Source organism: Triturus cristatus, chromosome 1_1, assembly GCF_964204655.1.
Source record: "Triturus cristatus chromosome 1_1, aTriCri1.1, whole genome shotgun sequence".
Lineage (NCBI taxonomy): Eukaryota > Metazoa > Chordata > Amphibia > Caudata > Salamandridae > Triturus > Triturus cristatus.
Genome location: NC_140579.1, coordinates 71,027,727 through 71,040,453, shown reverse-complemented (window position 1 = coordinate 71,040,453; position 12,727 = coordinate 71,027,727). Strand labels below are relative to the sequence as shown.

The 12,727-nt window shown below is 46.4% G+C and overlaps 1 protein-coding gene across 1 annotated transcript; it reads right to left on the bottom strand.

Moving 5' to 3' along the window:
• Positions 1-1,253: 1,253 nt before the first annotated feature.
• Positions 1,254-2,158, bottom strand: LOC146869454 (vomeronasal type-2 receptor 26-like). The gene has a single exon (XM_085636592.1). The coding sequence runs from the start codon at positions 2,154-2,156 to the stop codon at positions 1,254-1,256; it is 903 nt and encodes a 300-aa protein (XP_085492718.1). The 5' UTR covers positions 2,157-2,158.
• Positions 2,159-12,727: the final 10,569 nt, after the last annotated feature.

Genomic DNA, 12,727 nt, shown 5'->3' with positions numbered 1-12,727 from the left:
GTCTCGTTCATGTAACTCCTCAGCTCTTCCTACACATACACATACAGCAGTGTGACCCGACAGAAACAACCACCCATATCCCGAAGGAAGTATGGGCAGACCACCAATACCAAAGTAGAACATTTAGGATTCCAGCTGTTACTAAAGCATAACAGAAAAGCAGACAGGACATTGGGAAACGTGTAGCATTGATAATGGTGTCAGAGGTTGATAGTGCACGGTTTGTGCCGCCGGGTTCCATGTTATATAAACGGACACCTGCATAAACTACTCAGAATGTTTAAACAGCATCTCTAATCGATTACCTCTAACCAAAAATGTAAGTGTCACCTCTGGTATTTCATAACTCTCCTTTGTCCAAATACCACAAAAAATATGATTTCTTTTATTTTTCTTTATTGTCTACTATTGATGATAATGTATGCTACAAACATGTTATATAATAGGGTTGTAATACATTGTAAGAAATTGTTCTGACTCACCATATACAGTTCATTCTGATCTGGAAATATCCATATCAATGAAGAAATATTACAGCAAAAACGAATTAGATTAATACAATGAATGAATTCATTAACACAGACTCTGCCCTTAAACACATGCATTGCAAATAAACTGTGATGTTTTACAACAATCAGCCACATGTAAACATATGACTGCATCCCAGGACACAGAACCACATTACAGGATGAATAACCCTTCCAAGATTGTCTTCCCTGCAGTGAAGCACATGCAGACGCTGCTCTTTGCACATAAATCCTTGTGAAGTTACTTGAAGCATTAAAAGGGTGAAGCTCCATTTACAAACTCACTGCCTCAAAAGCAACTCCTGGAAATACCAAGGACACCTCGAACAGGCTACTCAAGAACAAAACGTGTATATTTATAGACTCTAGATGAGGCGCTGCAAGACTGGTCTTTCTAGAGTGAGAAACTACAACTAGACTCAAACAACAATAAAACAAATGGAATCACCACTTGAACTGCTCAGGTACATTCCAGTCTTCTATTCTTATTCAACCAACCAAAAATGCCTACTCTTTGAGTTGTATCAGCAGGGACGCAAACCCATCCCTATTGGCTGTCCTCAAAAAAACGCCTGTTACTTTAAACATTTTTAATGCTTTCCTGCAAAGGGCCCAATGGTTGAAAAAAAGGATGATGCAATTGTGGACTCAATTTTCTGCCCCCACCACCACAAAGAAAATGCAAAATTCAAATATTATAGTGACTTTCAAACTTCCAGTCTGAAACTATAAATGTCGACATAAAGTTAAACGTTCTCTGGTGTTAATGTTTGGCCTGAACAGAATGATGTAACATTTGGGAATGAATATGCAGCCCAGCAGTCCAGTGCTAGAAGTCAAGATGGCGAAGACCTCCACGGCCACCATGTACCTGCCCTTCGAGCTGACATAAGCTGGGATGAAGGAGACCCAGATGCTGCAGAACACCAGCATGCTGAATGTGATGAACTTGGCTTCGTTGAATTTATCTGGGAGGTTCCTGGCTAGGAAAGCCACAGTGAAGCTGGCAAAGGCCAAGAGGGCCATGTAACCAACCACAGTGTAGAAGGCAGTGATAGAGCCCATGTCACACAGCAGGATCTTCTTCCCAGTCTCAGAGTGCATGTCAGTGCCAGGGTGAGGTGGAGAGGTGAGCAGCCAAGAGACACAGATTGCCACTTCTCCCAGTGTGCACAAGAGGACAACAGAGCCAGACATTCGGGATCCCAGCCATCGACTCAATTTGCTGCCAGGCCTGGTGGCATTAAAGGCAATGACTACAGTGATGGTTTTTGATAGAACACAAGACACAGCAACAGTAAAAATAATCCCAAATGCAGCCTGTTGGACCAGACAGGTGAAGGTTGCAGGCTGCCCAATAAATAAGAGAGAGCAGAGAAAGGCCAAAATTAGCGAGACAAGGAGTGTGTAGCTGAGATCCCGGTTATTGGCCTTCACTATTGGGGTGTCCCAGTGTCTGATAAAGATTCCCAGTGATCCAGCAGTGGCCACGGAGAAGATAATGGCCACAGTGGCAAACGTCACACCTAGGCTATCGCTGTATGAGAGGTAGTCAATGACCTTCAGGAGGCATCCATCCTTCCTGTCATTCGGCCACTGGTCCTCGGGGCACTGCAGGCAGCTCTCCATGTCTGCAAGAAAGTAAAAAGGATATCAGCCATTCCCACTCTTTAAACTGTTACAGATAGTCATTTGATGATGTAATAAAACATATTCCTACATTACTTTGAGAATGTTTTGTTAGGGAAAATAAAGTGTTAATTGTTGACTTCTTTAGATAGAAGGATTAGTGTCTGATTTAAACTTGTGCGGTTCTAATGCAATCATTATCACACCTCCCACCCTGCAAACCCAGACAGGAAACTGGCAGTAACACTGCACCTGGTATGAGTGATACCAGGGGTTGGCTGAAGAATGTTGGAGAACTGCTAGAGGAGCAAAAAGGCATTTATTTTAAATTTGTCTGGATCACACGGTGAATTTGTGCACTTAATAGGAAAAAGCAACTTGACTCATTATTATCCCATTCTGAGTAAAAGCTGTCTATCTCCAACCACCTTCCCAATTGATAAGGGTTGAGGGAGCTTCGCTATCCACTATTTGAGACCCTCCTCCCCGTTAATGGAGGATCTTAATTCAAATGGTTCCAAGATAACTTTCCAAACAGTAGAAGCCCAGAATCTGAGAGCTGGTTAATGTGGCACATTGGATTATGGGTCATTGTATTAGGGACGGCAATCAAAGTGTCGATTTCGATTTACTTACTTTATTCGGTATCCATCAATACCATAAAAGTACCAAACAAATATTTAAAACACAGACAGTAAACATTCTACCATTATTTTAAATAATTTAAAAGCAGTATATAACCTGTAAAAATACAAAACATCATGAAATGCAGGTAGAATAGACTGGCAATTTAATTTTTAAGAGAATTGTCTGAGGTAAAAGATCAGTGTAAGATCATGTGTAAAACGGCACGGGAGACGGGAGAAAAATTTTGTGTCCCAAATCAGCAACCGGAGTCTATCGTTTTTCTTAATCTAGCAGCCATCCTTAAAAAATTTACAGTACAGAAAAGGGTGAGGGGCTCCTCAGACAATTTTAAAAATAGCAACGCCACCCTTGCTTGTTTGAACCTTAAGGACTTTAGAATATTCTTTAAAAACAACATCCTGGGATGGGCAGAAAAGGGGCACAATAAAACAAAATGAAGCGTATCCTGCGGAGACTTATAGTCGCAACCGCAAGGGCCCCTCAACTCAATCGATGATAAAAACCCAGATGGGCTCCCCAGTGTGTGATGCAATAGGTTCATCCTGAATCTAGTCATCAGGAATCTATCTTGGGCGTTGTAAATGTGCGCCAGGTATGCTTCCAGTTCTGGACTAGATTTGGCAAGCAGATGTGCTCTCACGGTTGGTTCAACCATTTCAATATCTTCCCTGGCAGACGCCCTCTGCTTTTCGAATGCCAACTTAATAAACTCCTTGTCCCGTTCTGCCAGCAAGTTTGGGTTATTATAATATTTAGCAAAGCCCAAACCAGAGAGAGTTTCCTTTACAAATTTCAGCCAGGGAGTGTTATGCCCATGCTCCCTGTTAATGCAATCAGTTTGGATCTGCCTGCCTAAGGTAGCTTCGGGGTTAGTCCATATGTTTATCCAACAGGATAGAGGCTTTAGTTGGATCTCGTCTCTGATATGAGAGAGACCTAGCTCTTCGTGAATTGAGTAGGATGGGATACTCTGTGGGACTCTAAGTAACCTGCGCAGGAACTTATTTTCTTCAGCCTGTATCCTTTTGTGGTTAATAAATCCCCATACCTCACTGCCATATAAGACTTTTGCCTTGCTAATGGCCCTATACAAATTCACAATTTGTTATGGAGCCCATCGTCCCAGCCTGTGTGCGAATTTCATAGATGCCCCAGAAGAGCTGGTAAGGGAACTGCATTTCTCATCTAACAATTTATTGAACCTATTACGGGTGTCAAACACAATTCCCAAATACGAAAATGCCTGCACTTTTTCTAGGGGGTGGGAGCCAATCCTAAAAATAAATTTCCTGCCTGGCCTCTTTCCCATCTCCATAATGTAAGATTTGGAGAGGTTAGCGGACAGCTCCAGGTTCTCAATAAAGGTAACAAAACCATCAATCAAATGCTGAAGGCCCCACGCGGTGCATGACAAAAGCACTGCGTCGTCCGCATAAAGCAGGACTGGTATTTCTCTGTTACCTATCCTCGGGGCGTCTGCCCCTAATACCCCCAGGGCCTTATCTAAGCCGTTGATATATAATGTAAATAGGAAAGGTGCCAGAATGCAGCCCTGTCTGACACCCCTAGAACAGGGAAAAGGATCCGTGGTGTCACCCTCCTCTTTGTACCGGACCCGGGCTGAAGTATACTGATGTAAAGTGCATAGGATGTTAACCAAACCTGGATCCACACCCATATCCCCCAATAGTGCCCACAATTTTGTGCGATTAACCCGGTCAAAAGCCGCTGTCAAGTCCATGAATGCCAGGTACATCGTCTCTTTGCTAGCGATGGTGTACTTGGCAGCCAGAAGATAAAGATTGAGGCATTGATCAGTTGTTGAGCGGCCCGGCCTAAAGCCGTACTGGATGTCCGAGATAATGTCATGCTCATCCGCCCATTCCATTAAGTGGTTTAGTATTGCTCTCACCATGACTTTCACTGAGACATCTTTGAGGGAAATGGGTCTGTAACATTGTGGGTTATCTTTGTTGCCCTTTTTAAATATTGGGACAATTATCGCAGTGGACCATGAAGGAGGCATGCCTACCTCTACTGCTGTATTAATTACTCTTGCCAGGATGGGCGCCCACAAATCTACCTGAGAAATCAAGAGATCCGGGGGGATCCCATCCGGGCCTGGGGCCTTATTACGGGTCAGTCCCTCAATTCCTGCCTTTATCTCACTTAAGGTGAAAGGGATTTCCAAAGCTACACCATCTCCTGCCCCATCAGATGAGACAGGAGTGCTTTGGCTTTCGTGATTGTAAAGCCCTTCAAAGTGCTCCACCCAGGCTTCCGGGAGGACATGACAGACTGGCTTAAGTTTGTTCTTGTCTTGGAAAAGTGGTTCATTCACAATTTTCCAAAAAGCAGTCATGTCCCTAGCTTCTGCCGCTACTCTCAGATTTTCCCATGCCTCATTCTGCAATGAGGTTTTACGTTGTTTCAGAGCCTGTTTGTATCTCCCCCTACACACAGACACCCTGTTGTTATCTTTGGGGACGATCTTTAGTGCTATTTTCAGATCTCTCAGGGCACTAGAGCATTGCTGGTTAAACCACCTAGGAGTAACTTCTACTTCTTTTCTGCCTCTACTTCTAAGCAGCCCATCTATGCAATGGGCAACTCCCTCAAATGCGGTAATTAAACCCGCCCCCACAATGGCAGGGTCTAGGCACTTCCATATCTGTTGATTTTCCTCTGTCATTAGGGCCTTGTAGAATTCATCACACTTGATGTTTTCCCATCTTAGTCTTCTTCCCTGATCCGTGGTTTTAAAGGAGCCTCTAGTCTGCTTAGAGGGGGGGTGCTTAACTGGATCAGGGTCCTGTAAAATCAGGACCAGCGGGTTGTGGTCACTAAAAATGCTTGGCTCAACAATAAAACTCACTATCCAGTTTAATAGAGCGGTGGGTACGAAGATAAAGTCAATAATAGAGCCCCTTCCCTTCCCTTTGAAGGTTGGGGCAATGCCCGGCTCCCCAACTTCTCTTATCAAATCCAAAGTATGAGTCAGGGCATGGGTGCCCAGCATCTTACTTATCTCCAGTCCCTCCCTAGTATGTTCCATATGTAGTCCCGCTTCCCTTGGACATGAGGCCCACTCCCCCTTACTATTAAGTAGATGGATGCACAGGTGGCAATTAAAGTCACCCATCACCACCAACTGCGCTCTACTTGCCCCATTCAGTTCTATTCCTGTCAGCCTGTAATCCAGTTCTACCAGATTGGCCAATGTCTGTCCTCCATTAATGGCGTTGTAAAAATTAATAAATATCAATTTTAGACCCCTAGTTATAAGCTGTAAGCCTTGAATGCAGACAGAGTCCCAGGCTAAATTCTCCCATCTTCCCCTTATCCTCAGGTCCACGTAAGTGATAAGACCCCCCTTTTGCTCGCCCTGCCGAAGATCTTCGTGCAGGTACAAAGTACATTTTATACCCTTCCATTGCTAGATTGGAAGAATCTACCTCCCATGATTCCTGCAGGCAAATGATGTTAAAACTCCTTATATAATCTAGCCAATCCTGATTTTTTAGCTTACTAGACAAGCCCGCTATATTCCAGCAGATTATATTAAGGGTTCCTTGTCCTTCTGTAAATGAAGGTTTGGGCCTTGAGACAGTAAGCCCCATTTGGGGTACCGCTCCTCTAGAGGGGCTAGACCCATTATTAGTCTTGCTGGGAGATAGCTGTATTGGAGGCTGAGTTATCATGGTGGTTGGTTCCCCACCTAGTCCTCCAATAACCGTAGCATAATGCGCATCCTCCTGGGCACCCCCTTGATCTATAAGTGGCCACTCTATTAGTCAATCTAGGTCACTTAAGGCAGAGACACTTTGTAGGGGGGCATATCGATTAAACAAAGGAACTAAATCCTCCCCCCCTATTCTCCTTGTACCTAATTGCCTCGGATCTTCCCTGTTCTGGGCATACAATGAGTCTCGATAGAAAAAGCCCAGTGGGAGCATTCTAACCCTAGAAGCACTTTCTTCCTGATAGATACCCTTCTTTTGGTAATACAGCAGATCTCTTACCAACTCTGGATATCTGAAATTCAGTATAACGCAGTCTCCCGGGAACCCCTTCCTGCTTTTCCCAATCCATGACACTCTTCTCGCCATTAGAATGTGTTTATGATTGCTAATGCTAAAACCTGGATTAGTGGCCAACCAATGAGCTCCTTTATTGATCAGGGCGCTTGTGGGCTCTTCCCTGCCTGCCGAGCATGCATGGATCCCTGTCAAAACCACTGTGTAAGGGCTTGCATCTGGGGGTAAGTCTAATACTGGCAAGTCCTGAGTTTTAGTTACCTTGTCCACTGCTGGAGGTGCCGAATCGGTCGACATGACCATTTCGACCATCTGTGCTTGGGACGCAGTATTCCTGTTTGGTGCGACCTCGGGCCTCTCCCCCCTTGGTTGGCCATTTTCTTCCCTTGTGCCGGGGTGGCCTCGAGCCTTGCTGCTGATACCTCCAATTCGAGAATTGTTCCTTCGCACCTCTTGTCTAGGTAGGGCCGAGTCCGTTACTTTATTAGTCGTCCCAATACTGACATAGTTAAGCAATCCTGTCTTGGGTATGTGTTGGTCTCCGTGCCTCCCCTCCCTATCGGGCTGTGTCCCTTTTCTGTTACTGCCTCCGTCCCAACTTTTGTAATTAGCTGCGAAAGTTGCCCTTCTATCACGTTTAGCCTTTCTTGCAGAGGCCCCAGGTATACTAACAATAGGGATTCCAACTTAGTGATTAAATCTTTATTGCATCTCTCCGATTCTGCTATCTCACTACAATACGGACACCGTATTGAAGATGTAGAAGCCCCTTCTACCATGACCCCCTTCCTTCTCCTCCTCCTCCTTGACCTGGTTTTTTCAATGCATATGATCCCCCTTTCCTTATACTCTTGGCTGGGGCCTTCGTCTCTCTTATAAAATTAATATCAGTATTAGTAACGGTGCCCTTTGCCTGCAAAGCCTTTTTTGAGCGGGTGACCACCTCCCCTCTGGACTCTAGAGTATTTTTTTCCACTAACTCCTGAGTGGGCATTATATCCTCCACATCCCCTTGTCCTAAAAAAACAGATGTCAAAGAAATTCGATCAGGTGTTACTCCCCCCTCCTGTGAGGGAATAATTGACTGATCGTAGATATTATCATCTGCCTCCAGTGTGAATGGTTGTAGAGCCTCCCCTGTTATTAACGGTGCGACGTGTAATATAGCCTTAGTGCTAACCTTTTTTCCCCTAGTGCTTTGCCCCGGGACAGACCCTGTAAATGGGGATGGGCATCTGGCGATGGGGCCCATAGATGATATCTTTTGTTCAATAAGCTTGTCCACGGAGAGCCTTTTTTCAGTTAACTGAATTTTGTGGTTTAAAAGAGACTCCGCCCTCACTATAAAGGCATCCAAAGTACCTCTTACCCCTCCCCCCGCCATCCTGCTTATCTCCTTCCGGGTACTCATATCACGACTAGTCACAACAACCTCCTGTAGATATCACAATCAGGTTGTCACCGAAGAATCTTGTATGGCGGGGAGCCGGGTTCTACACCTTTGGAGGGCGGAAGATTTCGTCACAATTCTTCACACCCTCCACCTTGCGATCTTCCACACAAGTATCAGATTAAGTCCGTGTCCGTGTCTGAATGTCCCAGAGTCCCCCACTAATTTCAGGTATCCTGACGATTTCCTCCTTCCTACTCTAGTATGAGCGACACGCTGGTCAATGCACTCGCCCCTGCACCCTGGAGCTGCGTCTCCCGCAAAGCGGGAGGCGCAAGGTCTTCTTCTGCCGGTGCGGGCAGAAAGGGAGGGCTGCGGCAGTCTCACGTTGCCCCCAATGTCTCCTGGGGCCTGTAGTCACGCTGGACATGCTGGTCAATGCACTCGCCCCTGCACCCTGGTGCTGCGTCTCCCGCGAAGCAGGAGGCGCAAGGTCTTCTTCTGCCAGTGCGGGCGGAAAGGGAGGGCTGGGGCCGTCTCACGTTGTCCCCAATGTCTCCTGGGGCCTGTAGTCACGCTGGACACGCTGGTCAATGCACTCGCCCCTGCACCCTGGCGCTGCGTCTCCACTCAATCAAAGTGTCATTAGGGAGTGGAAATGAGAACCCCCAATCAAAGTTCCAGTTAAAGAAGTATGTCTCCCTCCCAGATCAGCTTCGACCTGCCTCTTGCAGGAGGATAACATCCCTCAGCCTGAGATGATTGATTCACCCATTCATCACATGATGCTCTCTGAACAATCAGCCTCAGTGGTAAATCTGTTAGCAAGACAGCAGGTTATCTGAGGACACACAATGGACATTATCACCTGTACTTTGAGATGGACAAATACGAATAAAGGAGAAAGAATCAAAGCCTCCAATTTCTGGTAACCAGTCTGATCCATCACGGGCTCAGCTAAACCAGGTTAAGTGTAGAAGTCAAGTAGGCCAGAAAGTGAAGACTGACTTAAAAGTGCTCAAAACATTCCCAGATGGCCGGTTACCGCTGCACCCCCTTGAGGTGACAGATCCTGAAGCATTCACCTCAAACATTATTGCTACTGACACAGTTTGAAGCCCTAAGATGGTCTCATTTTTTACCCAGCCTAGTAATAATCTTGAGGGTTTAAGTGATATCACTAATCAGGTGGCTGATGAGGGATTTGTTATAATGTGAGAAGTTTGTCTTCGTGGTCAGGCCGGCTAGAGACTGAGGTGAAGGTTTGAGGCGCCCTCTAACCAGTGTCTTCAAGCAGCCTGCAGTTGGTCAAGCCCCAAAAGGGCTGGTGACTGAGAGCAATTTTGGTATTAGAGTCACCCTAATTGTAAGCAGGATGTACTATCACATGAGTCCTGGTGAATTCCTTTGACGCCTATCTTTTACACAAGGGAGATGAAACACATTGACTTCACATGAGGGTTTAATGAGTTATTCTGGTATTTTTACCTTTTAGACCTAAATAATGTAGTAGCTTCATCTTTCCAAACAAAAATGTTATCCTGTTCTGGTGATGCTTATGTATTCAAGAAGATGTTTTCTGTTGAGAGAGATTGTACCATTAAGATGTATGAATGCAAGGGTGGTGCTCTCCTACTAATAAACTGATGAAGAGACATGCGCACTGCGTAGTTGGTGCCTTCCTTCAGGCATAGAGACAGGCTTACAAGCCACATCATGCATTCCTTAGCATATTAAAGAGAAACTAGAAGCCGCATACTAGGCTGTTTTCACAACAGCTGGGGATGGTCGCCTCTTTAGCTTTTGTATTATCCTTTATCCATCTTTTATTTTCATCCTTGTTTACATGAGTAGACTCTTATAGTGCCCTAAGGAAAGGAGCAATCACTTCAACTAAGCTGCTGTCACATTACCCGTGGAGGAGCATACAGCTGAGGATCTCAGACTCTATTACACTAGAGATGGTCAAACCAAGTAGGCAAATCGTGTTTTACTTGTTGCGAATAAGAGGTAGGTTTACTAGCTGGCCACACGTATGACTTAATTTAGACAGCTGCTTGAGCTTGAACTTTGAGGGGTACACACATGACAATGTAATGCTGTTAAAGCATCTTAGATAACTGGATAATTTACAGTATTTTTCTTTGAAAGTGGCACAGATGGGAGTGGGGCAGTCATTAACCTACATGGACTTTTAGGTCTGGCTTGAGAGAGCAAATGAAAAAGAGCTCAGGAAAAAATAAGTATCAGAGTCCTACTGAGAGAGGCTTAGAGCACGATTCACAAAGTTAAAGTTGAACCAAAAGTTTAACTTAGAACAAGAGTCTAACTTTGAAACGGTAAGCTACTACTAGTAACTTTAATACTAGTAGTCCTACCAGTCAAAGGTTTACTAGTAGTATGTTTACTAATAGTAAATGTCCTGGTAGTAACTAACCTTTATGAATACTGAAAAGTAATAAAATTAGACTTTTGGTCTAACTTTTCGGTATTCACAAAGGTAAGCTACTACTAGTACCTTTATGTGGACTTGTGGGCAAGGCGGACCGGAATAACAGGCGGGGAGGCCGAATATAGTGAGCAATGTCTGTGCTTTAATCAACAGGGGAACAGATGTACAGAGTCAAACACAGGACGGGACGGTTGACTTGGCTCTTGACCCGGTTCGGTGTGGTGGAGTCGAGATTGAGTCCGGCTTCTCCCTTGCAGCTGGTGATCCCCTCGATGTGGTACTGGGGCTCCACGGAGGCTTGAAACAAAGGAGAGAAGCGTACGGGCTATTAGTCCGAGCGACACCGTCGGAATACTTCCACCGACACCCGAGAGTGAGGGCTTACGAAAGGGTGAAGTGAGGACGGGACGGACAGGGGAGGTGGAAAAGGCAAGTAAGAGAGGGGAGGAGATAGAGGTGCCAGGTGTTGGGGCAGTGGTCGGTATTTATACAGTGCTCGTGAAAACGGGGGATAAGTATGCTGTGTCTTAGTGCGCGTGTCTCCTATGTTATTTACAGGTCTATATTTACAACTCTAACTACAAAAGTGTCACGGAGAAAGGTGACGTGTACTCACGTGCCCCGCCGCAACTCTCGTCCGAGTTGCGGCCGCTCTCCAGCCTCCTCCTGAGGATGCCACCAGTCCTCCGTCCAGACGTCCTCGTCCTCTTCCTTGCTTCGGTCCAGCCGTGCTGCGCCGCTCTCTGTCGGGGTTTCGTCGCTCTCCGTTATCTCCTGCCACGAGTCGGTTGCTCCGAACGACACTCCGTCCTACTCGGGGCTTTTTCTACCTTCCGGCTTGTTGTCTGGCTGGCCTCTTCCGGGGTCAGGGGCGGGTGCTTCCGGGTCGCTCGAGGTCGTCCAGCGTCTGCGTCCGGGAGAGCTGGCGAGTGTTTCCGGTTCACCAAGTCCAGGAGGCGGTACCTGCAGGGGACGAGAAAGAGAGGGTGTCCTGGGTGACCGGGACGTTAATCGGCCGAGCGCGGGGGACAGGGTCCCCGTGCCCGGACACCGCTGTAGTGAGGTACTTGTCGCCTCCGTTCCACATCCCCTTTCCCTAGCTGTCTTTCTGGTAGGGGGGCTGGGAGGTGGATACCGGGACAGATAATCAGCGTTGCCCTGTTGTAGTCCTTTCCGGTGTACGGTTGTAAACCGAAAGGGCTGTAGGGAGAGAAACCACCGAAGGACTCGGTCATTGTGGCCCCTATTACGGGCCATCCATTCTAGAGGGGCATGATCGGTATATAATATAAATTCACGCCCCTCCAGGTAGTACCGAAGACTTTCCACTGCCACTTAATGGCTAGGGCCTCCTTCTCTATTACTGCATAATTTACTTCTCGGGGAAAAAGCTTCCTGCTGAGGTATAATATTGGTCGTTCGATCCCTGTCGAGTCCTTCTGGGAAAGAACAGCCCCTAAGCCCTGATCAGAGGCATCGGTCTGCAAGATGAAAGTCTGGGTATAGTCCGGGCTGATTAACACCGGCTCCGAGAGTAGGGACTGCTTCAGCCGTTCAAAGGCGTGTACCATCGGGGTTGAGGGATGTCTGAGCAGTTCTTCAGCTCTTGTGGATTTCTTCAATAAATCAGTTAAAGGGGCCGCGGTTTGGGAGAAATTCGGGATAAACCTCCTATAGTACCCTAATAAACCCAGAAAGGCACGAAGTTCCTTCCGGGTTTGAGGGAAGGGGATGGCCTGAATGACTTTGATCTTGTTGTTCTGAGGCCGTATGAGCCCTTTCCCCAACAGGTATCCAAGGTATTTTACACTCTGGGCAGCTAGGGTGGTCTTGGAGGGGTTGATGGTAAAGCCACTGTTCCCCAGAGAGGTCACTACAGAACGTAAGTGTTGTAAGTGCTGCTCCCAATCGTCGCTATAAATGACGATGTCATCGAGGTATGCCCCGGCATGCCTTAGGTGTGGCTGTAGTACCAAGTTCATGGCTCTTTGAAATGTAGCCGGGGCACCGTGAAGCCCAAAAGGCATCACCTTGAACTGAAACA

Bases quoted from the DNA above. Each gene is read 5' to 3' on its own strand.
- LOC146869454 (XM_085636592.1), bottom strand. From the start codon at position 2,156: ATGGAGAGCTGCCTGCAGTGCCCCGAGGACCAGTGGCCGAATGACAGG.